The sequence below is a fragment of the Amblyomma americanum genome, chromosome 3 (genome assembly GCF_052857255.1).
Source record: "Amblyomma americanum isolate KBUSLIRL-KWMA chromosome 3, ASM5285725v1, whole genome shotgun sequence".
Classification (NCBI taxonomy): Eukaryota; Metazoa; Arthropoda; class Arachnida; order Ixodida; family Ixodidae; genus Amblyomma; species Amblyomma americanum.
In genome coordinates this window covers 72061757-72085915 of record NC_135499.1, presented here as the reverse complement: position 1 = coordinate 72085915, position 24159 = coordinate 72061757, and the positions used below count along the sequence as shown (strand labels likewise).

The 24159-nt window shown below is 47.5% G+C and overlaps 1 protein-coding gene across 1 annotated transcript; it reads left to right on the top strand.

Annotated features, from left to right (window-relative positions):
• Window positions 1-6692: 6692 nt before the first annotated feature.
• On the top strand, window positions 6693-22945 carry LOC144123823 (acetylcholinesterase-like). The gene is made up of 6 exons (XM_077656562.1): window positions 6693-6722; window positions 6818-7051; window positions 7145-7354; window positions 11134-11298; window positions 19622-19887; window positions 22621-22945. The coding sequence occupies exons 1-6, from the start codon at window positions 6693-6695 to the stop codon at window positions 22823-22825; spliced, it is 1110 nt and encodes a 369-aa protein (XP_077512688.1). The 3' UTR covers window positions 22826-22945.
• The last annotated feature ends 1214 nt before the right edge of the window (window positions 22946-24159 follow it).

Below are 24159 nucleotides of genomic sequence, written 5' to 3'. Positions count from 1 at the left end.
CTATACGCTCCTGCACCCAGGTCATCTCACTATATCGGAGAATAATGGCCTCCGATTTCTTATCTCTTCTCATCTTATTATGCTCGGGATGCATATTCTTAGGTAAAGTGGGGATGGTTAGCCACCTCGTGATTCCCTCCTTAATTTCTGCCTGAGGGGTTGGGTCCCTGTCCGGACTGTTTCTTACTTTAGCCATGACAGTCCCGCCCGTTTTTGTGGCGCACAATCTCTCAACCTGAGATGCGCGCACCGCTTCTGGCAGTTCCACCCACGTGCTGTGCATCCAGAGTGACAAAAGCCGCTCCGTGAAGGTGCACGTGGGCACGCACAGCGCGCGCTTGACAAATCTATGTATTAATCCGTCAATTTTTATAGTTTCCGCCAAGTTGAAGTCGAGATAAGGCTTAGAGTAGCTAACCCTGCTGATATAAAAGCTGGTATCAGCCTCATCAAATTATATTCTTTTAATCCTCGCCCTTTTCTCGCAAGCCGCCTGACGAGGCTCAGTGTTTGCATCGCTTGGCCTTCCAATCACTTTAGAGCCTCTCCACTGTGACCATGAAACAGGAGAACTAGGCCGAGATTCGTATCTGGTCTACTTTTCGGAATTCTGCCTCCCGCTACTTGAATTCCGATTTCCGATGGTGCCTTACACCTAAGATGCTTAGGATTGTGGACGAATAATTGTGATTTTTGTGGCGAACAAGCCAATCTTCGCTCGTCTGTGTGCCTCACTACTGTGTCGGTCACCGCATGGAGCCTGTGTTCAATCTCCGAGTCACTACACTGGGCGACCCGTGCGGTAATGTAGTCCGCGTAGAGACTGAATTTTAACCCCTCGAAGCGTTCCAACTTTCCGTGGAGCACGCACGCCCACGTTAAAGAGTACAAGGGACAACACAGAGCTCCGGGGGGCGCCCCTGCTGCCCAGGCCAACAGTGCAAGATTCGATAGATTGGAATTTTACGGAGGCCGTCCTACCAGGAAGGAAATTTCGCACGTAGTTGAAGGTTTTAGTGTCCACAATTACGTTATTGAGTCCATTGAATACCGACTCGTGCTTTACGCTGTCAAAGGCATTCGTCAGGTCTAGCTCTAGGATCACCTTAGCATGCTTCGACCGCCAGTCGACGATGTCGTGTTTAATTTGGAGCATGATATCCTGCGTGCAGAGATGAGGGCGGAACCCGATTATCGTGTGAGGCAGGAGGTCTTGGTTTCAAGTTATCCGATAAAACTCGTCTGGATGACTTGCTCCCTTAGCTTTCGTACGCATGAGGTAAGCGATATGGCCGTGAGATTCCCGACCTTCGGATGCTTTCCCGCTTTACCCAGATAAAGACAAGGCCCCTTATGGAAGCTGTGGCTAATCGCCCGGATGTTCAGTGCTAGTTAAAATGTCGTGAGGAATGTTGTCTGTTCGCACCTATCTGTTGTAAACCATATAATGGATGTTTCAAATTTTGCAATACAGGTTAAAAAACCCGTCTTAATATCCAGGCACGGGTTTGTAGAGAACAATCTGTATTGCGTAATTTGAAATATCCTGTATCTGTGAAACGACACACGGGTGCGAACAAACAACATTGCTCACGGCATTTTAACTAACGCTGAGCATCCGGGTGCTTAGCACCACTTTCACAACAGGCCTTGTCTTTATATGGGCAAAGCGATCATAACTGGCGCACCCCTCCCATGATGAAATCCGCTCCACAGGTGGCCACTTTGCCCATAAGAAGGCAGATGCCCTGGTTCAAACGTTGGCTAGGCACCATGATGCTCGCCCCCCGTTATTTACTTTGTGATGCCAAAAAATCCATCTCCCTGCCCCCTTTTTGCCATGGCATTTTAAGTAGTTGTCTGGCTGTTTGGATTGCCGCTACTGGTATTTGTTAAACGGCGCCCGTCATTCGAACAGACACAAGTTATGCCTGCTGCTCCTCCTGGTGACGCTGGCGGTCTTCCTACTCCTCGTGTACTCGCTGCCGGACAACAGGGAGGAGCTGGTGACTGTCAACACCACGAGTGGAATGGTGCAGGGCTTCAAGGTCACGTTCGAAAAAAGGCAAGGAACCGCAGCCGCAATCGACACCACCATTTATTTTGTCAGCAGATGGCAACCGTGAACCTCAGTTCTGTATCCTTGCGGTAAAATGCAGAAATTGATTCCAATAAGCAACACACCTTAAGCAATAAGCAACACATCTTTTGGCCCAAGCCAGAAAAAAAAAGAAAATAGTTCATGTGTTGGGAGATTAAATTAGCGTCATATTTTCGGTTGTCGTTTCGTGTATAGTGGTCATGAGGTCGATGTATTCTAAAGGGGCTTTGTGTAAGGGTTTATTCGTTAATGTGATCACTAGGTTGTGATAATCACAGCAATTCACGTGTAGAATTTATATTTATTTTTATTTCTTTCGATATACTGTCAACCCCAACAGGAGTTTTTACAGGGGTGGGCGCACGTCAAAAAATACACAACTTCCAGAAATAACAGCTATAGAACAGTAAATAGTTGTACAATGAAAAGGATGGGTCTACTTACATTAAGACAAGAACAAAGAAATTTCAGGTAATCAGCTATACAGAACACAGTGTATATCACCAACATTTTGACAATATTTAGTCAGTTTTGTGGCAGCATACTCAGCTCGGCAAGCTCCAAGAATTTTAGGACTGTCGGCGCATTACAATCGAAGCGTCAAGGGCATTCCATTCGCGCACTGCTCGCGGAAAAAAGGAAAAATAGAATGTGTTATTGGAACAAAAAAGTTCAAGTGTAAGAGGATGTTTGCGGCGGGTGACCCTGGAGTGGCTTATATTGACGAAGTCTTATGAGTTAAGCTTAAATGAATTGTGCAGAAGTAAGTATAGGAATTTCAAGCGGTGCAGTTTCGATCGGATAGATAAAGGCTGAAGTCCTGCGCGATGCAAAAGTTCAGTAGGTGAATATGTGCGCCTGTACTGGTTATAGAAAAATCGCGCAGCTTTTCGCTGCACACTTTCGAGTGCGGCTAAGCTAGTACCTGTATAAGGAAACCATGTAATGTTAGCATATTCTAATACCGGGCGTATAAGTGCAGTGTAGGCCAGAAGCTTTATTTCGGGAGGCGAGTTTTTCAAGGCACGTTTGAAGAAAAACAGCTTGTTCATTGCCTTATTTTCTACATACTGAACGCGCGTTGTCCAGTTCAGGTTGGATAAGATAAGGATGACCAGATATCGGTATTCCGTAACAGTTCGTAGCGAAGTGTTATAAGAACCATAAGTGAACTTAAGCGGATTTTTTTTATTTGTGAGGGACATAGAAATAGTCTTGTCTTTGTTAATGACCATACTCCAATCATGACACCACTGAAAAACTTTATTGAAAGCGCTATTTAGTTTTATCTGGTCAGACTGATGTTTAATTTCATGATAATGAACGCAATCGTCTGCAAACAGTCTCATTTGTACTTCTTTTTGGATAGTTATATCATTAATAAATAGCAAAAATAAAAGAGGCGCCAGTACAGATCCTTGTGGGGCTCCAGATACCACGGGAATAATGTCAGAGGTATGTCCGTCGAATTGGACAAATTCGTAACGTTCAGACAAAAAAATGCTGACCCATTGGGTGACGGGACCATCACCAATTAAATACTTGAGTTTGTATATCAATTTTTTGTGCGACACCCGGTCGAACGCTTTGGAAAAGTGGAGGAACCATATCAAATTGCGACTGATTGTTAATACCTTGCGCAAGATCATGCACGAATTGAACAAGTTGTGGTATAGTGGATAGACCATTTCTGAAACCGTGCTGGCAAGGGTGAATGAGCTTTTTAGCCTCTACGTATTGAGTCAGAAATTTTAGGATAACGTGTTCCAGAATTTTCCCACATGTACATGCCATAATTATTCGATAATTATTTGGGGAGTGTTTGTCACCTGATTTGTGGACAGGGATTACTTTGGCGATTTTCCATTCAGAGAGAATACAATATATTACAATAAGCAGTTGCTGCCTATTAAAATTTATTTCAAATTACTCGATGTCTACAGAAGACATTAACAGCTAACACTGTAGAGCTGTGCACGTCGACTGTTGCAGTGCAGCGTTAAACGTTGGTGAATTATCAGATGTGAGTGAGTGTCGCGTGAACAGCAGTACCCGTTTTTCTATTTTTCGAAGCCTTTTTTGCGCTCTGGATCTCACGTGCACTGATGAGTTCGGTGTGACATGACACTCGTGCCTTCACGCAATTCTTTCGTCAGTCATCTGGTGAGACAAACGGTTGCACCGTAAATTGTCACAGCTTGCAATTGCATTGGTTATAGCATCTAAAGCAGACCATTACAAGATCATATACGGGCTAACTGGCGCCTCATTGTATACCTGGAAGTTATAAGAAGTGATGAGCGTAGGAAGCAAGACAACTATTTAGGATTTTTGGATGCCTTTGTGAATGAAGCAATTTTCACATTCATGCTCCAGGAGCTGTAGCAGGCGTGAAGGTCCAACCAAGTGATAATTGCTGGTCATGACTTGTTTTTCTCTGGCAGCTTGCGCTTTCACCTAACCTAATTTAACTTTTGTATCTTGGCGCTGTGGCGTCTACAGCTCCGCGTATGCTTTCCTGGGCATCCCTTTCGGCATCAGCCCGACTTCCACGGCGCGGTTTCTGCGACCACAGCCGGTCACACCGCGAGAGGAGATTATAGACGGTACGAAAGTGCCGAAGCTATGCATCCAGACCAGGCCGTTGACCGGCCCTGATGACGTTTCTTGGAACGACACGAGCGAGGACTGCCTCAGTCTGAACGTGTGGACGCCCGTACAACCCGGTAAAACAATGGTACGAACCCAAATCTAGAGCGTCAAGTGTGTTTTTTTTTGTGCCTAAGCGTACTATGACATGTGCTTTTGAAAAGGCTGACCTACGTTTGTCAAGGGCCTGTACGATAATTCTCACACTTTATTGCAGATCCTCATACTTGCATGAATGATTCGTTTCGGTCTTTACATGGGTGTTAGCTTGTTATAACTTGCCGCTTGAATACTGCATCCGCAGTTGTGACGGCGCATTTGGTTAGAACACCGGATGTTAGTCAAATGCTCACAACGTTACCATTATTCTTTCGGCACTAAAACTTTCAGTTGAGAAGCCATGCTCACTCAAGCCAGTGCAGATAAATGTACCCTGCTCAAGTTTAGGCAGTCACCAAGTTTTCTGGCTGATGATGGGCAGCAGGGCTCTAAGGCCGTATAGAGACAGTTTTTCCCTAACTATGAGGCCCGACGTCGAATTTGGCTGAACGTCAAGCTCATGCTCTTTCTACGGCGTATTTAGAACATAGCAAATGACAAAGACAACGGACCAACCAATGCCCTCAATCAGCCTTGAAGCGAACAGCTCAGGGACGAAGGCCAAAGGCAGTAGACAAGACTGCGCTTGCCTTTTTCACGCCCCCCCCCCCCCCCCCGTGATTCGTCACTGAGCTATTTGCAAGAGCGATTTGCTCGCTATCCCAAATTTCTATATTCTGTTGATCAAATCTGCAGGCGTACGGAGTCTTGTTCTCAGTCAGCATAGTGCCGCAGTATAGAAGTTCGTTAGTGCTGTTTGAGTAAGTTTCGCTTGACTAGCTTCATTTAGGTACAAAACTTTCCCTTCATTGGCGATAACCGAGAGATTATGTAAACCTTGCCTGCGAAAATCGTGTTTGCAATGCTACCTGTTTCGGGCTCTCCGTCTGGTCAACGACACGCTCGTCGCCGTTCAGGAATGCTGTAGCCGAGAACAGCCGTCCTCACACCAGCGCCGAATAGAATGTTATCTACTCCTTCCGAGGTCTGTGATATGAAAAATTTGCTCTGTGTGTAGATATGATCACAATAGGGAACGTGAAGCTGGCCTGCCTCGGAGCGAGAATTACCATAAGGAGTAGGTAGATGTCTGGCTCTTTTCGCTAGTTTGGGCTTAATTTTGGAGGACGAAAATTCTTGAAGATACTTCCCTGCCCCTCCACGACCACCACCGTGGCTTCTTCTCTGCATTACATTATATAACTGTCAAGATTAGAAGTTTGGAAGTGCTCGACTCTGAATGATCGCCACAAAAACAGATTTTTCTCTCTGCTGCTGGCTTGTTTCTACGAACATACACATACTGCAGCAGAATTTGAGTGAGAGTCAACGTAACCAGGCTAATTGAGAACACGGCGTAAACATTCTCCGCCACTGCGAACACAAAGGCAAAATCCGAATAGTGCGCAGAGATATCGAGTTGTGGTCGTGTGTCGAGTGTATTAACGAGAAACTAAGACACTTGCGCTGTACTCTCAGGCTTTACAATAGAGGGTGCTAAGTAGTAAAAAATCTGAAAACGAAACTGATTAAAAGCGGTCAGCGGTGAAACGGCGCCATGGCGCACGCAGGTCAACTCTCGCACAGTGCTCTTTGTTCTCCACGGCCGGGATTTCAAGTGGTCCCGCGAGTACGATGCAGTGGCGCTGTCTGCGCTCGGAGACCTGCTGGTGGTCGTGCCCAACTACAGGCTCCATTTACTTGGGTTTCTGAGCAACGGCACCGACCTCGCTCCCGGGAACCTGGCGCTCCACGACCAGATACAGGTAAGAATCGCTGTGCATGAGCTTACGAATGCATTTCCGGGCGTCGACGACTCTGAGGGGCTTTGATACTGATTAAGATGTGTGAACGCTTGTACTTCTTTCAAGTCGTTTGTCTCAGCTCAGAACACCGAACAGACCCCATAGTACTCAGCTCTCAACACATCAGTGCCCCACGGTCACGTACACCTCTCTTAAACTGCAGGCACTGAGGTGGACGGTGGATAACGCGGAGCAGTTCGGTGGGAACCGGTCGTCCATCGTCATCTTAGGCCACGGTTCCGGTGCGGTGTCGCTTGGCCTGCACCTCCTCTCGCCCATTGGGGAGCAAGATCTGCGGCCCGTCAACCGACTGGCTTTCATGAGCGGATCGCCCCTGCAGCCTTTGGCCCCCAATAGCGAGGTCGCTGTGGTCGCCGCCTCATTCGGCTGCAACAGGGTGCGCTGTCGAGACTGGGGCGCTTTCCAGTCTATCGCTGATGCTGCGGTGCTGTCTGGAGCGCCTCTGATGCTATTTGCGCGCACTACGCAGTCCCGGCTGGAGGGCGATGCGGAGTGGCAGTGGGCGTGCCTGTTGAAGCAGCCGGCCAGCGAGTTCGTGAGGGCGCGCGTCTACGCCAGCCTAGCTACAGGACCGTCCTTCGACTCCGACTATCTGCCGCAACGGTGGCCACAGATTAGCGAACGGGTGCTCCGCAAGCAAGTCCTGATGGGAAACACTGTCAGCGAAGGAACCATCGAGGCAAGATGGAAACTGATCTCGCAGCTTTTAGACACCAGAAGGGTATAATTCCTTGCCAAGTATGCTATTACGACGTACCAAAAGGACCTATCCTGCTGTAGCTGACTATTGACATAATGCTACAAGGCTGTCAAATCAAAACCGCAACTGAACACGTATTTATGACCAGAACCGGATAAGAACCAAACCCACGAATATTTCGCCATCTTGGAACGTAACCTGAACCGCAACCATTCCCACAAACACCTTGTAAGCCTATGCCTTAGGAGCGAAGGAACGAGCAGCTGACTCGGATCTAGGCAAGAATAGCACAACCTGCCGTGGCCTCACGTGTCACCACGCCGCGCCGTCTTGATTTTCTTTCTCGCGGGGGCACGCCTTGGCGTTGCTCTAGGTGCAGCCAAAGGAAGGCGTTACAATGCCCCCCACCCCGTGCCTAGAGTTCAAGTCGAAACAGCATTGAGGGCCGTAGGCGGAGGTGGGGAAGAGGAGAGTCGGAGACCGCCGACGGGGGTAGCCAATGTAAGGCGGCACTGCGAGACACTCAATAGAGGTCTCCACGTAGGCCGGCTTGAGGCGGTCCATACTGGAATGGTCCGTCGTACGCCGTGGTGAGCGGTGCTCGCACAGCGTCGCAGCGAACGAAATCATGGGTGGAGGTGGCGAGGTCCGGGTGAACACAGATGGTGTTGCGGCGGTGAGGGCGAGGCGGAATAGGCCGGAGGTCTTTAGTAGAGTCGGCCAGAAGCCGTAAGCTTGCAGAGTCATCACAACTTGCCCACCGGATAGCGAGCAAACGTCCCAGCATGGCAGGAGGCACTTAAATTAATTGTTCGTCGCTTGGGAAGAACAAACCCAGGCCGCAGAAGGGTCACCGCTTGGAGCACCTGCCATCGCAGGGCAGTGGCACGACGTTTAACAGCTGCAAGAGTACTACTAAAAAAGAGTTCTACATGAGCCGTTTATTTTTTCGAAGCCTCCTCACTGAACCCGCCACTGTCTGTGTGGCTCCGGTCCTGTTGTTTTGTGTGCCTCCTTTGCATTCATTTCTTGCGCCGTCTTCTTTTGTAAACCTGATTTACCGAAGAGTTCTACTTGAAAACATGTGTTCTGCAATGGGCCATTTGCTTTTTCGAAGCTTCCACACTGAAACCGTGACTGTCTGTGTGGCGCCGGTTCTGTTTTCTGTGCCTCCTTTGTTTTCGTTTCTCGCGCCGTCTTCTTTTGTAAACCTGATGTACCAACCAGCTCATACAAGAGTTCTACTGAAAACATGCCTTCTCCAATGCGCCCTTTACTCTTTCGAAGCTTCCACACTGCGCATGCCATAGTCTGGGTGGCGCCGGTCCTGTCGTTTTGGGTGCCTCCCTTGTCTTCGTTTCTCGCGCCGTCTTCTTTTGCAAACCTGATGTGCCTACCAGCCGGTACAAGAGTTCTGCTTGAAAAAATGTTGTCAACAATGCGCCCTTTACTTTTTCGAAGCTTCCACACTGAACCTGCCTTTGTCTGGGTGGCGCTGGTCCTGTCTCTTTGGGTGCCTCCCTTGTCTTCGTTTCTCGCGCCGTCTTCTTTTGCAGACCTGATGTACCAACCAGCCCATACAAGAGTTCTACATGAAAAAAAATTCCTAAAATGCGCCCTTTACTTTTTCGAAGCTTCCACACTGCACCTGCCATTGTCTGGGTGGCGCCGGTCCTGTCGTTTTGGGTGCCTCCCTTGTCTTCGTTTCTCGCGCCGGCTTCTTTTGTAAACGTAATGTACCAACTAGCCCATACAAGAATGATACTCGAAAACATGTTTTCTACAATGCGCCCTTTACTTTTCGAAGCTTCCACACTGCAGATGCCTTTGTCTGGGTGGCGCCGCTCCTGTCGTGGGTGCCTTCCTTGTCTTCTTTCCTCGCGCCGGCTTATGTAAACCTGATGTACCAACTAGGCCGTACAAGAGTTCTACTCAAAAAATGTTTTCTGCAATGCGCCCTTTACTTTTTCGAAGCTTCCACACTGCACCTGCCATTGTCTGGGTGGCGCCGGTCCTGTCGTTTTGGGTGCCTCTCTTGTCATCGTTTCTCGCGCGTCTTCTTTTGTAAACCTGATGTACAAACCATCCCATACAAGCGTTCTGCTTGAAAAAATGTTTTCTACAATGCGCCCTTTTTATTTTCGAAGCTTCCACACTGCAGCTGCCATTGTCTGGGTGGCGCCAGTCCTGTCGTTTTAGGTGCCTACCTTGTCTTCGTTTCTCGCGCTGTCTTTTGTAAACCTGAAGCAGCAACAAGCCCTTACAAGAGTTCTACTCGAAAACGTCTTCTAAAATGCGGCCTTTACTTTTTTGAAGCCTCCACACTGCACCGGCCTTTGTCTGGGTGGCGCCGGTCCTGTCGTTTTGGGAGCCTCTCTTGCCTTCGTTTCTCGCGCCGTCTTCTTTTGGAAACCTGATGTACCAATCAGCCCATACAAGAGTTCTACTTCAAAACTTGTCTTCTACAATGGACCCTATACTTTTTCGAAGCTTCGACACTGCACCTGCCATTGTCTGTGTGGCGCCGGTCCTCTCGTTTTGTGTGCCTCTTTTGTCTTCATCTTCCACGCATGATGCCTCTTACATGATGTCTTACATGGTGCCCACGAAAGGGTTCCTCGCAAGGCTTGTGCCTAGCATATATGGAACTAAGGGGTAGGCAAGAAGTCTTTCAGGCAGGTTAACATCCTGCGGCAGATGCCAAACTCCTCAAAGTCTTGAAGAATCCCGAACCTCCAGGTTGTATCATATGCCTTAAATAAATAAAAAAAGACAGCAAGATTGTGTTCGATGTGTACGAAAGCCTCTCGGACTGTGCTTTCAGGATGAACTAGATGGTCAGCTGTGGAGGCTGCTTTTTTGAAACCACATTGATGGGCATCCAGGAGCTCACGGGATTCAAGAAAGAAAGTTAATCTGACGGTCAGGACACTGAAAGGATTTGGCAAGGCAACTGGCGAGGGATGCAGGTGTATCATTTTGGTAATAGCGCGAAAAAGGGGACTGTTGGAAAAACGCAACACAAGCGCTCGGACCCGCCAAAGCCAAGAGGAGGCTTGCAGGACTAGGCCCGGCAGCATCCGCGAGCTAAAGTAAAAGCAATAAAATGTTACGATAAGTGTACACACACTGAAATACAACACTAAAGAAAATATATAGTATAGAAGAAAAACCACTTTTGCAATGAGGTGCTCTATGCATCATTTTTCCTTTAAGCATTGATTTTAACATCCGTTTAAAGGTCGTTTTAATAATAATAATAATAATAATAATAATAATAATAATAATAATAATAATAATAATAATAATAATAATAATAATAATAATAATAATAATAATAAGAGCTCTGTTAAATAACTTTAACAGTGCCTCGGTAGGAGGTTCTGGGAGATGGGACGCTAACGATCTATGAGGACTGCCAGCAACCTATGAATGTAAAGCTGAGAATGACGAATTCAAGATCTATGTACCTTAGCCCATTAACGCTGTCTTGTCATGCCCTGAAGGCGGAGCTTAAATGTCCCCCCCCCTGAGTTCTTTCTTCTTTCCTGTTCTTCAAGCCGGGAAGTGGCACGTCGCGCGCTGGTCCGCCGCAGCTCACTTCACAGCGAGAATTAACAGTAAAACTATTGTGACGTGTCCTCTTGAGTTGTTTTAACTACATGTGCCTTGTAATTTTTACGCATAGTGACTGCCCTGCCAGCGAACGCAAAACTAGAGGCCGAAAAAAATGACCATGATGCATGTATCTCCCGCAGCTGGCTCTGAAAATGCAATTGCTGAGCAACGACGAAAGAAACCTGACTGCGCTCATCATGGACGAGATGGAGTCCGTCGGTCTGAGCAGCGCCTTCGATATTTCCGGCAGGGTCTACACCAATGGCACCAGCTGCACTGACCTCCGATGCACTGTTGACTTCAAGGTGCGTGCGCGATCTTCGCGCTAAAATTTTTTTGCTGTTCATGAATTTAGCGTTCTGAATCCAGAGGAGTTGGAATTATTCTTCAAGGATGAGGAGAGGTCAGGAAACTGCTTCAAATTTAGCACATAATTTAGCCCCCTTGCGAAGGAAGGAGTGAATAGGGAGAGAAAGTTGGCACGAATGCTAGCCTTCAGTAAGCTCGAAAGATCATGATGCATGCGAAAAGCTGATGGTGGGAACGAATTTAGCCATTTTGACAAGATCGATAGGAACGAGCATTGTTTCTTAGCAACCCGACAGGATAACATTCGTAGCCACGTTAATGTTAATCCTTAGAGTCGGCTAGCTGGGTCTCAATCCTAGCGTCTAGCCATAGCGCTTTTTCCCGCAGTCGATTATTCTCTGTTTTTGTTGACTTTCTTAACGCATTTGTTGTGGCACGTTTTCAGATAAGTGGCTTTTTGTTGGGGTCACATGTAAATCCATGAAAACAGAGGTGTGCACAAGTCGATGTTGGGACGCAGGCTTGTAACGAGAAAAAATATTGTGGTTGAGGCAGCGTTAACAGAACGCGAGTAAATACTCATTAGCACCCACTTGAATGCAGCTGTGCGGCTACAAAGGAAAACGACGGAGCTTCCGCAGAAAGTATTTAGTGGAATAAAGTTCGCCCCGGTCTGAGGATAGAACCGGGGACCCCGCCTATACGGCCAATCACTTTAAAACTAGCGTAATGAATTCGCCTAATAGACGGTAGGGCGAGACCGAATTGATGAAGAACTTCAAGTAGGAGTGGTCCTATTCAGCTTAGAAGATTCCATGAACATTCGGCTAACTTCATTCTCAATTCAAGTTGTTGATCAATTTCATCTCGCCAATCATCTGCTCGCCATCCTCGTTAGCTATGCCGGTAGAGCTATTGACCCAGATAGGCGGCGGTCCTGCGTTCAAGTTCCCAAATCCAGCCGGTACAGCAACAGATCCCAGCGCCACTAACCGGCGGGTCGCAGCCGCATCAAGACTGGCTGTAATAAGTGTACTGTGACAATCTCCCTGTCGTAACTTCACTCATCCTCAGGCAGGGCCCTGAAGTGCAATCTACGTTCCAGCCTCCCTTCCACATGCAGTCATAGACCTCTACAGCCTTGCTAAAGACTTTTTTGAAAGCTGCGCTGTAAAAATAAGAACTGGGAACAACCGAAACCTCTGTGGCTTCAATCTATGTAATCCCAAACTGCCCCTGGGACTCTTCCTGTCTGGCGGCCATATAAGCAAGGTTGGGGACGTGCATCATTTAAACCAGAGGGAGACACCGCCAGGCTGCTCTCCTCAGTGCGGGACTTTCCCTGCTAGCACCTGATTCACTTACTTACATAAGAGGCAGCCAGTCCTCCGCAATAGAGCTGGCTTTCATTTGCAACATATATGGATATACCTCTACCAAGGCCCCATACACCTGGGGATCCAATCACACTCCTATCTTCATCTTCCCTTCATCAAAGCGGAGATAAAAGCAAAAATGGCTGTGGTTTTACTCTGGTTCAACCTGGAGTGACGCGATAGCTACATCTGGCCGAGTGGAACTCGTCCGGTCGAATTGCGAAGTCAGCCTCCCGCCGCTCCCATTCGCTGGGCGGTAGTTCTTCATCTTCGTCCCTGGACGTGGATTCACTCTCTCCCTCCTCTCCACTCCTCCCCCTCCGCACCACGTGACCAACCACGTGACGGCGGCCACGCTGAAGGCTGGAAGTGCTAGCGCAATGTGCTATCGCTACAAAAAATAAACTCATAAATTCGAAAAACTGCAGGGAGCTAAGCAAACAACCTCTCGCTGACGGTGATTTCTTATCCCACATCCCTAATTGCGCCTCTCTGGCAACTGTGACGAGGAGCATCCCAACCTATACACCTACCCCTGATATCCGACTTCTTTCACTCAGGGCAGCACGACGCATAGCAGAACGTAAAACTATCGTTACCCAAAAACAATCCGATTGGATTACATAGCGGAGCATCGACGGTGCTTGACGAAGACAGGCCAGCAGATGCAGGGGGGAAGGCTGGATCTCCATTTCTCACAGGCTCCAGGGAGCTCGCGATACTCGCACTGCCTGGCGGCTCAAGTCCATGCTGGCACTAAATATCCCTCGTAACCCCATTCTTGGAGTAGCGGTTCCTTAGGGAATAACAGACATGCAGCTTGCTGACCATCTTGCATCTCGTTTCACTGCATCCACTTGTCCTTCTCACACTGTTTCTCATCATAACTCCTCTTCTGCCGCAGACTTTCTTACATTTATTACACCTCTCTCCACAGAAGTTGTATTACATATACATAGCCTATGTCACCAGAAATCCCATATTATGAGCTTCTTGCTGCCTTAAATCGCTCAAAGCGTAAATGAGCTCCAGGCGCCGACGGAGTAGCAAAGCAAATGCTCAGGTACCTTGACAGCCCTCAAAAAGCCATTCTACTTGACTCCCTCAACCGTATATGGACCTCTGGGGATCTTGCTGACTCTTGCCGATTAGCCATTGTCGTGCCTATACGCAAGAATAGTAAGCCCCTATCGAACATTTCTTCATACAGGCTTGTCTCCTTGACTTCTCTCGCCTTACAGACTGTTGAAGCTATTGTACTCGAGAGACTTACATGGATCTCACATGCACGGAACTTTCTTCCTTAGCAAACTGGATTCCGACTACACCGTCGCACTATCGCCTCAATCGTCGACGTTGTCTCTAGATTAGAAGACGGTCGAGCTCAGGGGGATGCCACTATCCTTGTCCTGCAAACAGCACTTTAGCCTTTGACTTCCTTCTCTACTCAGCCATCCTGATGGCGCCAGATGCCTTAGAAATTGAGGGACACGATTGATCAAAGTCCGTCTAGGTAGCACCAGGAGCTTTGCACACCCTATCTCTTCTGGTGTACCTCAAGGGTCTGTATTTCGCCCCTTCCTTTTTAATCTAACTCTTGCAGGGCTGCATAGTGTCTTCCCCCCATACTCTCCATATCAAATACATGTATCAATATATGTTGACGGCATTGCACTTTGGGTGCATGTCCCCGAAGACATCTGGCACGTGCCCGAAAATGCTTTCAGAAGGCCCTCGTTATGTGGGCCTAACAATAGACAAAAGCTCTACTGGATACCTGCAGAGAAGTCCCTCATGTCTCATATTAACAGAGTTGGCAAGGCAATAACCCGACTACTAGCCGGTGGGCTTGGCTGTAGCACCAAATTGGGCATAACTCTCTTCGAAGCCGCAGCGACTTCCTGTATCCTATATGCCCTTCCATTCGTGTCTTTCCGCCCACCACGTCTTCGTAAACTCTAAGTCCTTTGCCGCAACTACACCAGAAAGTTTTTGCGTGTACCCAACAGCTCCCATGTAGCCCCTACCATGACCGAGGCTGGAGTCCTCCCCTCTTTCTCTTCCTTTTTCAAAGGGGATTCACCCACATCAGTCGCATTTACAATCTTTTTGAAGGATTCCAGCTCCTCCCTAGACTTTCTTCACGTACCTCATCCAGGGCAGGCTTCCTCTACGCGACATTTGAAGACCTTTTCGATGAGGGCCTCCCTCCACCAAGCGCAGTCCCCCCTCCTCCTCCCGCCCACCATCCTCTTGATGTGCGCACCACTTCAGAAAGCCCTCATAAACACCGTACCCGTGCGGCTCATCTCCAAGACGCTGCAGCCACGCTGCTATACGAATATCTTTAGAACAGGCTCCTCATGTTCACAGACGGGTTTGCCTTTCCTCAAACGGGCCAGGCCACTGATGCCTGCTTCATTACTTCTCTCAAAATATCCCAAACCTGTAGGCTTTGCTTTCCAGCCATTTCAATGCATCTGAAAAGCAGCTCGCCATCGGGCTGTAGACCTTATCGAACAACTTCGCCCTTAATGAAGCGTTTCCATCCTGACACTCTAAGAATGCTCCCATGAGCCTAGTATGGCCGAAACATACCTCTCCAGCTGCAGCTCTCCTTCAGGCTCGCCTTATGGCTCTCGAGAATGCGAGCATTGATGTTTCTGTCCGATGGACTCCTTCCCACTCCGGAATTCCAGACAATGAAGCTGTCGACGCTTTAGCCAAATCGGCTCACTCTACTTCCACGTACATATCACCAGCAGTCAGGCTCCTAGATTGCTCTAAAATACTTCTCCATAACAACGTACTATCTTATCATCCTGACACAAGCCTCCTCAGTCTCCCCTTCAATCGCTATGCAGCTAACCTTCAAAGAAGAGAACGATCCGTTCTACTTCGTATGAGAACTGGCTGCACCTGCACCAGGTCTCGCAAGTTCAGTCATGGTCCAGCCCCAGACCCCAACTGCCCACAGTGCGGTGATGCTGAGACCATTGGTCATCTTCTCGTCTGGCCTTCATTTGATGGGCATAGAAACACACTAATTCACATTTACAGAAAGCTCGGATAACATGCGGAAACTGAAAACCATCTCCTCCCCCCCAACGGCACATCCTGCGAGCCTGTCAACGTCTCCTCGCTTTCCTCTACCACACAACCCTCTCCTCGGTCCTATGACCTCAACAATACATATCGTCATATATACTTGTCCGTAACTATAATTTCAGTCTGCAGTTACTATTGCTACCTCATATTGCATACGGTTTGTTTCTTTCATGCTGTCATGCAATGCCTTTCTTAGTGGGTCTTACACCTACCACTGTTAACTCTACTTCTACAATGCACAGTGACATTTCTGCGTTACCTTAAAGTGCAAATGGACTTTCTCCCAAGCCGTGCACAATCCATTTTTTGTTAACTTACTGTGCAAATGGACTTCCTCCCAAGCCAGTGAACAACGCATCTTTCTGTGTTTGCTTCCAGGGCAAATTGACCTCTTTTCGTGACAGTGCATTACCCAATTGTTTGTGTGCCTACAAGCTACAGTGTATACTGACTTGTATTAGTGAGAGTGCACAGATACATTTTGCTTTGAATACACGGCAATCTCTACCTCGGCATTCCAAGTGAACACTTTGTGCCCCTTTTACCGCGAGTGCATCGTTACTCCCCCCCTTCCAGTGCATAATATCCTCCCCTCTTCAAATCCTCCCTTTTTCCGTCTTCTTTTTTAAAACTATTTTTCGTCTTTTCCTCTCTTCCACCCTCAATTCACTTTTTCCTCTACTCTTGCAAGGGCAGAGTTACAACTGCGAACCATTAATCTATGTATTCGCATATTACCTCCAGTGCCTAATTATGCCCCATCTTCCCCTCATCAACCTGCTCCCCACACAATGCCCATTATTCTAAGTGAGGGGGGTTCCTCTCCCCGTTAATCCACACTGACCTCCTGTCAGAGCACACCGATTCATTACTGTTGTTACGTGACCTACATTCTGAGAACCCATGTCAGCCTCAAATGAAAAATCGGGCCGTGCATGAGTATCCCTCATCTCTGCAGTGTTCCCTACACTCACTTCCCACAGTGCTGTGTCGTATTCCTAAGAGTGACCTCTCAGTGCTCCAAGCACTATCAACAGGCCACTCTGATTCTCTGATTTCATAACTGGACAGTCGCTGTAAGGGCAGCCCTACCATTCATGTCCCTCCACGACAGTGCATTGTTCCTATTGTGCGTTGTTGTGTAGTGTCATGGTGAACCTCCTCTTGCAATCACTACCTCCAGTCATCATAAATCAAGTCCTAACCGACATGTACTCTAGACGCCCGCCTGGTGTGCCTCATGCTGCCCTACTCGGACCCCGCTCCCTCGAAAACGCTCCACGGATCAGGATGAAGTTTAGAGCGCAGCTCTGAAGCGCCTATTCGTGGGTTGGCTGAGTGGCTCAGTGGCTATTGCGCTCGGCTGCTGACCCGAAAGACGCGGGAGTGATCCCGGCGACGGTCGCATTGCCAAGAAGGTGAAATGCTAGATCCCTGTGCACTGTGCGATATCACTGCATGTTAAAGAACTCCAGGTGGTCGAAATTTCCGGAGCCCTTCACTACGGCGTCCCTCATAGCCTGAGCCGCATTGGGAAGTTAAACCCCCATAAACCGAAACCAAAAAATTCTCGCGCGCTGTGTTTGCAGATCGTTATCTTCACCAATTAATAATATTATCTATTGAGCTATGTCGTCCCCAGACATACCGACGACCAAGCTAAGCAAAATAATGAGCCTACAGACACTCACAGAACTAGGCTAACGCCGCAGCCGACCACGCCTTGTGCTAAACTGCAACACACTATTGCCCTGTGCATTGCACATTGTCTTCGTCAACTAATACTACTATCAAAATATTTTAGCCAGACGTGCGGACGACTGAAAAAACAACAACAAAAGAATGAGTCTACAGAGCCTGAGACAAAGACAGAGATGCGCTCAAGTTTCGCATCAGGGAGAATCGTAGTCGTACTTCGAATTTTCTCCTTCAGTTATAAAGTTTCTGTGAAAGCTGTATAGCTTTGGCTGTAGCCGCAGGAGTGCGCTTTCGTGGATGGTAATAACCAGTTGTTTACTGTATCGTTAGAAATCTGCTCTACCTTAGGGGTGCCCCTGAGCACCGGCCAGTAAAAGTTTCTGTAGCATTGAGCAGCCTTTTGTTGTAGTGGCAGAGCGACTTCTGTAACCGCAACAGACGACCTTCCGAGAGAACTTAAGACTTCATACGCGCTTTGAATGCGAAATCACCGTAAAAGCGTTTCAACTTAATGCCTTAAACCGATATACCTTTACCATGAAAGCCTTTAGCACTGTCATCAAGGACCTTCTTCATTATTTAGTAACGCGCAGTTTCATTACAGATTTACAATGTACTACATACTGAGTTTATGAGGAATATGATGCTTTCGCATTAATAAAAAGGTCAGCGCAGCACTAAACTGTTGGAGTCGGTTGTGCAGTGGCAGAATACTCGCGAGCCACGTACGCGGTCCGAGTTCGATTCACAGCGGACGCATGTTTTCTTTTTCCAGGCCAGCAGTGGCTTATGACAGAAAATATTGTGCTTTGGGAACGACTGTGCCACATTTTTCGAATGATAGAAGCGCATGTTGCAAACGCTACATTCTTAATAGCTGGCCTGTCATACACAGGCACAGTCAGGGAACGTTCTATGTTCGAGCCCTCGCCGCGTGTGAAATCAGTGGTGTAAAGCAGATTAACTAATGCGAATCAAATGCATCAGAGTTGCATGACTCGTTTACCTGTTTTTGTGTTTAGGCATTAAATTTTCTGCGTCTGCACTCCCCGCTCTTTGTTCAGCACTCAGCAGACAGGAGTGGTGCGGCTACGGAAGGCCGTTCACTTCCTCCAAGCACTTGCAACCTTTAAAAGGAAGTGATTATTCGTCGACAGCACTGCGGTCGGAGACAGTCATTTATGCTAGTTGGACAGTTGCAAAGTGGACGTTCTGTGCCTGAATACTATTTTAATGGGGTCATGAAACCTATCGTGAGCTGTATTCGAAATTGCCGAGAATATGCTCGCGGCGCCATCACTTCACCTGGAACATCTCACACAGCTTAGCCAGAATTATCTGAGTGAGGCTCTTCTGCCCTCGTTTAATCAACGATAGGACCACCAACCTTCGTTACCATGACCAAGTTTTCTAACTGGCGTTTTACTTCCTAATTTGGAGTTTTGGCCACAGCGGTAGCTGTGTAGTTATAGTGCTCGGGTACTGGATCCGAAGATGCGTCTTGGATTCGTGCCGTCACGGTCGCATTTCGATGGAGGTGACATGCTAAAGGCCGGCATACTGTGGGATGCCATTGCAGATTAAAGAACCCCTGGTCGTCCAAAATATCCTTAGCCCCCACCTACGGCGTCCCTCATAGCCCAAGTCGCTTTGGGTCGTCAAGCCCCATAGACCAAGCAATAAGAAATTTGCAGCTTTTCAGCTCATAACTACTATTCATTTTTATTCGAATCAAGCGTGAGCCCTTTTCGACTCTCTGATGCAGGCTTTCTTCAAAGTTTATTTTTGGTTTGGATTTTATTGTTCGGGTGATCACGAACTCGGGGAAGTTGGGGTGTAATGCGTTTACCGTTATTCCGTGTTCGCCCTTACAGATACCAAAACTTTTGCAGCTCTTTGTTGCCGGGTAAGGCTAACAATTCTTTTTTGACTTGTGTTAAACGCAATACCATAAAAGCTTGCCCGGTCGCTCTATATCGTTAGGTCTTGTTCAGAGTAGAAGCGAAGTGTCCCTGCGGCACGGGACCGATTAGGGAAAGTTTCTTCTCAGCTGAAGTCATTTTATTGCTGATAAAGGCATGCACAAAGGCCAAGATATGCGCTCGCACCAACCCTTCTGGCGCCAAACCATTTGCAGGAAATGTACGGTGACGTGATGACCAAGTGCCCAGTGCTGTATTTCTCCGAGTATTTGAGTTCGCTGGGACACAGCGTGTACTCGTACTTGCTAAACTACAAGTCGATACCGCTGCCTGTTGAAGAGGCCGGCCATGCCGTCATATTCAAGGACGACCTCGCCCTTCTTTTCGGAGAGCCGCTACTCGACATCAGCAGTACGCCATTCTACGAGCAAGACATAAGTCGGAAGCTCATCCACATCTTCAGCGGCTTCGCCAAAACTGGGTGAGTCGATGCATGATGCTCCCACGTTGAAAGCACTCCGACTCATGCTCAAAAGAGAAGCGGCAAGGCATGTTCGATGAGCAGCAAAACCCGCGAAACTATTTCTAGCACCATCTTCTTCAGTAAAAACAGGCACTAAGAACCCACGTCAGGGGCGACTGCCTCTGCGGCGCCGAAATTTATACTTAGGGGTTTCACAATAGCTTTCAATCATAACCAGCAGCGTTATATTCGAATCCCTAGAAGGCAGTAAATGTCCGAAGCTTATAATAGCTTTCAAACACAAGCTTCCAGTCTTTTTAAGGACGCCTCCAAAGGGGAGAACAGTCAAAATAGGGGGCTAATAGTTCGCCAGAAGCAACTCGAGCGCAGCACTACGGCTGCAATGAAAGCTACTGAGTTTTCACAAAAACTTCGCATTCGAAGAAATTTTCGTATTATTCTGTCTGTTCAACCCGGGACTGCGATCTCTCCGGAACCGCCGCTGTACCCACTAGGCCACACTGTACGGCTAGGGGATGGTGCGGCAAGATAGAAGTGATGAATAATTATGGTGAGAACTACGTGAGAGTCATATGGTGAAGAAAACCCGGTTGTGTAGATTGCAAATAAAGGAGTAATTAACTCGGTTTGGGCTGATGACGTGCACATTTTTAACTACGAAGGTTGTGTACAAGCTGTATAGCTTCAATTTCAGGACGAACGCTTGAGCTTCGGTGGCGCTAATGAGTAATTGTTCTTCTATTTTCAATACAATAGATGTCACATGGAAAACAAGCAAGAGAGCATTTCTGTAGACACGGGTTGCAGGCAGGAGTATAATAGTAACGAATGCATAGGGTCCATGTAGAAAGGTAAAGGAGCGAAATAGAAAGCGTAGAGACAACTAACACCATATATTGGCTTAGGGAGGGATTGCTGGGGATACTAAGTTCGTGCGCTTTTTCAGTACTTAAGCAGTTCCTTACAGCTGGCTAGGCCCCTTTCCTACGCTGTCCGTACTATCGTGTAAGAATCCAGATGGAGAAGGCAGAACACCGGCAAAATAAAAATGAACCTTGAAATGACGTTTCGGCTCCCACACGGGAGTCATGTTCGCAAAGAGGTAGACACGTTAAAGGCTGGCTATTTGCGGTTGAAAATGTGCCCTAGGCAGCGGGCGCATGTGTTAGGAAGTGGCCCGTCAGATAGCAGCCAGTATGAGTGTTCTTTCTGTGCACTTTGAATGAGAGCATGGATTGGCTTCGTTCCACTAAGACATCAAAAATGAAAGCTGTCCATTCTATTCTTTTTCCACTGTGGATTGGATCGCTCTTTCGATGCTGCAGAGATGCGCTGTAAAATCAAGTAAAGCATCCTTCTTGATAATAGAAAAGCAGTCATCGACGTATCGCACAAAAATGGTTGTGAGCTTTATGAAACTAGTGCGTGGCATTACAGCCATGCCATTGTTAGGATTGCAGCAGTAATAGAAACTGAAGCAGCCATGGCAGCGCCGTGAACCTGTTTGTAAAACGCGTGTCGGAAGTAAAATAGGTTACTTGGCTACTCATTCAGACAACCGAACAGACACTTATTTGCACTGACGGGGCACTTCCTAGTGCATACGCCCGCTGCATAGGGCACGTTTTCAAGCGTAAATAGCCAGCCTTTCTCATCTGTACCTCTTTGTGAACAAGGGTCCCGGGTGGGAGCCGAAATGTCCTTTAATATTTCATTTTTATTTTGGTCGGTGTGCTGCCTTCTTCTGAGTGAGGAATGAATGACCGCGATAATTGCAATAAACAATCTTTTTACCTATGTACAAAGCTTTCGACTCGGGGGCAGTTGCTCTCTGCAATGCCTGCTTCGTCGGCAAACCTTGAGAAAAGCCATCTGGGGCTTAAAAATTACGGCCACCCTACAGAGCTCGGATCGCCGTTCGGAGCAGTGTCCGCTACGCCACAATTCCGATCCTGCCTTCTTCATGTACACCACCGACGAAACGGGTTTCCGTACAACTTTAGACTTCAGGAATCCACATATATCGGTCATGTTGCAATCGCACTTGTTTTTCTTGTGAACTTATATGCATTGCCCGAGAGCGGTTTCTTAATACAACAAACTACAAACCAATGAATAATAGAAGGAATCAGCCTATGTATGAATGATTTTTGAAGCCATTGACACATGTGCATAATTTAGCAGAACGAAAATAGTTGAAAAGTATCAAAAGTTACCTTTTTTATGATTTGTGATGTGATAAATCCTTTTCTCACATTGGCTACAGCCGGCATTGAGAGACCAGGTCGGAGAAAAAAAATTAGAGGGGACACTTAATCTCCTCGTTGAGGGTATAACGCGATAGTGATAATGTACTTATGCCCATAGATGCGGAATTGATCATTTCCGATTTTACATTTATAGATCCTTAACTATAATTTATAGATCCTTAACTCTTTCAGCTGCTATCTGCCTCGGTGGGTTGCTTCTATAAGGATTTTTTGTGGATTTTCCGCTCATGGTCACCGATTCCGACGACGATGCACGCATTTCTGTGACACGATATCCTTAATGCTTCAAAACTCTCCAATCACTTCGGCAGACAGATTGAAACAACTGTCTTGTCATTCTTTTATATTGTCCTGTTCAGCCTTCACGGCGTACAAGCATATATACCTTGATAAAATAATTTAAATAACCGCTCCATTTTCACTCTTTCCCCTAACCACCCGCTGTCTCCTTTGCCTGCAGAAACCTTCCCCACGCGAGCAGCGCAGAGTGGCCCAGGTTCTCGCGCAGTCACAACTACCATGTCTGGATCGACCACAAAGGAGCCGAGCTCATCAGCGACACCAGGAAGCTAGTGTGCGAAAGACTGCGCAGTGCAATCCTTCCTCCCGGCTTCCCTAATTTACCGGACAGAGTTAGGCCGGTGAAGATTGACCGGTACTTCTAGGGTGACCGGCTTATCCCGAGCAATATTTATGCGCAAGGATCCCTACCGGTGTGCCATTCGAACCACAAGGCTATGTAGGTCTTTTAGATTTTTTTACGCTACAATGAAGCGGACTGTATGTACAGAGAGGATTTGTTTTTGTCAATGTGATTTAGTGCGTGCAAGCCTCGTTTCTTCCCAATGAGGTGCACGAGATTTTTTGATTTTCAGTGACTTGGCATATAATTTCTGTATTTGCCAATGTGTTCATGTGCACTAACTTTTGTACCTTCGCCTGTATTTGGCTATAGATTCCGGTAAGAAATTAATTAGTATAATGTTGCAGCGTGCACCGCAAATGTTATCAATGAGATGTGCTCTGTTCCGCTGTTCAAAGCTCGCTTTTTGTTACGCTATTTGGTAATACTTTTTTTGCGCTCTTCGTTCTTATAAAAGCAGCGTTATGCCCTCTGGCTTGGCTGCCTTAATGGAATCCCATTTTTCTGAAGTGTGCTTGGTTTCAATACGTGTGCCGTGGCCTCCCTGCCGTGATATATTTCTTAATCGCGACAACCTTGAGCGCCGCGCACGTTTGTCAAAAGGTGGTGTGTGTCAACCGCTTTATGCGGGCAGCTGGCAGCTTACCGCATGTTACTTATTCCGAGCCACTGCTCCGACCTAGGCTGCCCTTTTCTGCATGCGACCGTCTTCATCAAGTGTGCGCCAGGACAATGGCATGTTCCTCATAACAGCGCAGTGCCGCCCCCTCCTCTTCTTTATGATGCAATAAATATTTGTATTATTGCTCGTGAAGCAGCAGTATACATCACACTTCAGAAGATGTGACCACCCATCATACCGGATGTTTCACCTAAATTGTTCTGCAGTTTGTTCTGGTTTTCAAACGGGAATGCACTAAATGTTCCGTGCTCGCCTTGAAGCTTGATAGCGTAGGGTGCAGGTGTTGTGATAGCTATTTTTGGAATATGCAAGGATGAGTTCGGTCCTTGAAAAGATGGTTGTGCCTAACAGTTCTGAGCAGTGTGTAGCAGTAAAGGGTGATGCGGGCTTTGAGATGTCGGTAGTCGCCATATGGCCGTAAATCAGCGATGTTTTTGGGGACCATGCGAAGAGGAGAGCTTGGCATATTCGGCCGAAGTTTCCGAACATGCCAAGCTCGAGCATCTGCTGAAATTCAGCATGAGCGACCGTGAGCTTGTCTGCGGCAAGACGACGTGGTCGGAAATAGACAGGCGGGGCGGTCTGACGAGATGGCGCATGTCAGGCTGTAAAGGTAGACTCGATTCAGATGGGGCCGTGGGGGTGGGATACCCTACTTCTAAAGGCCTAATGGC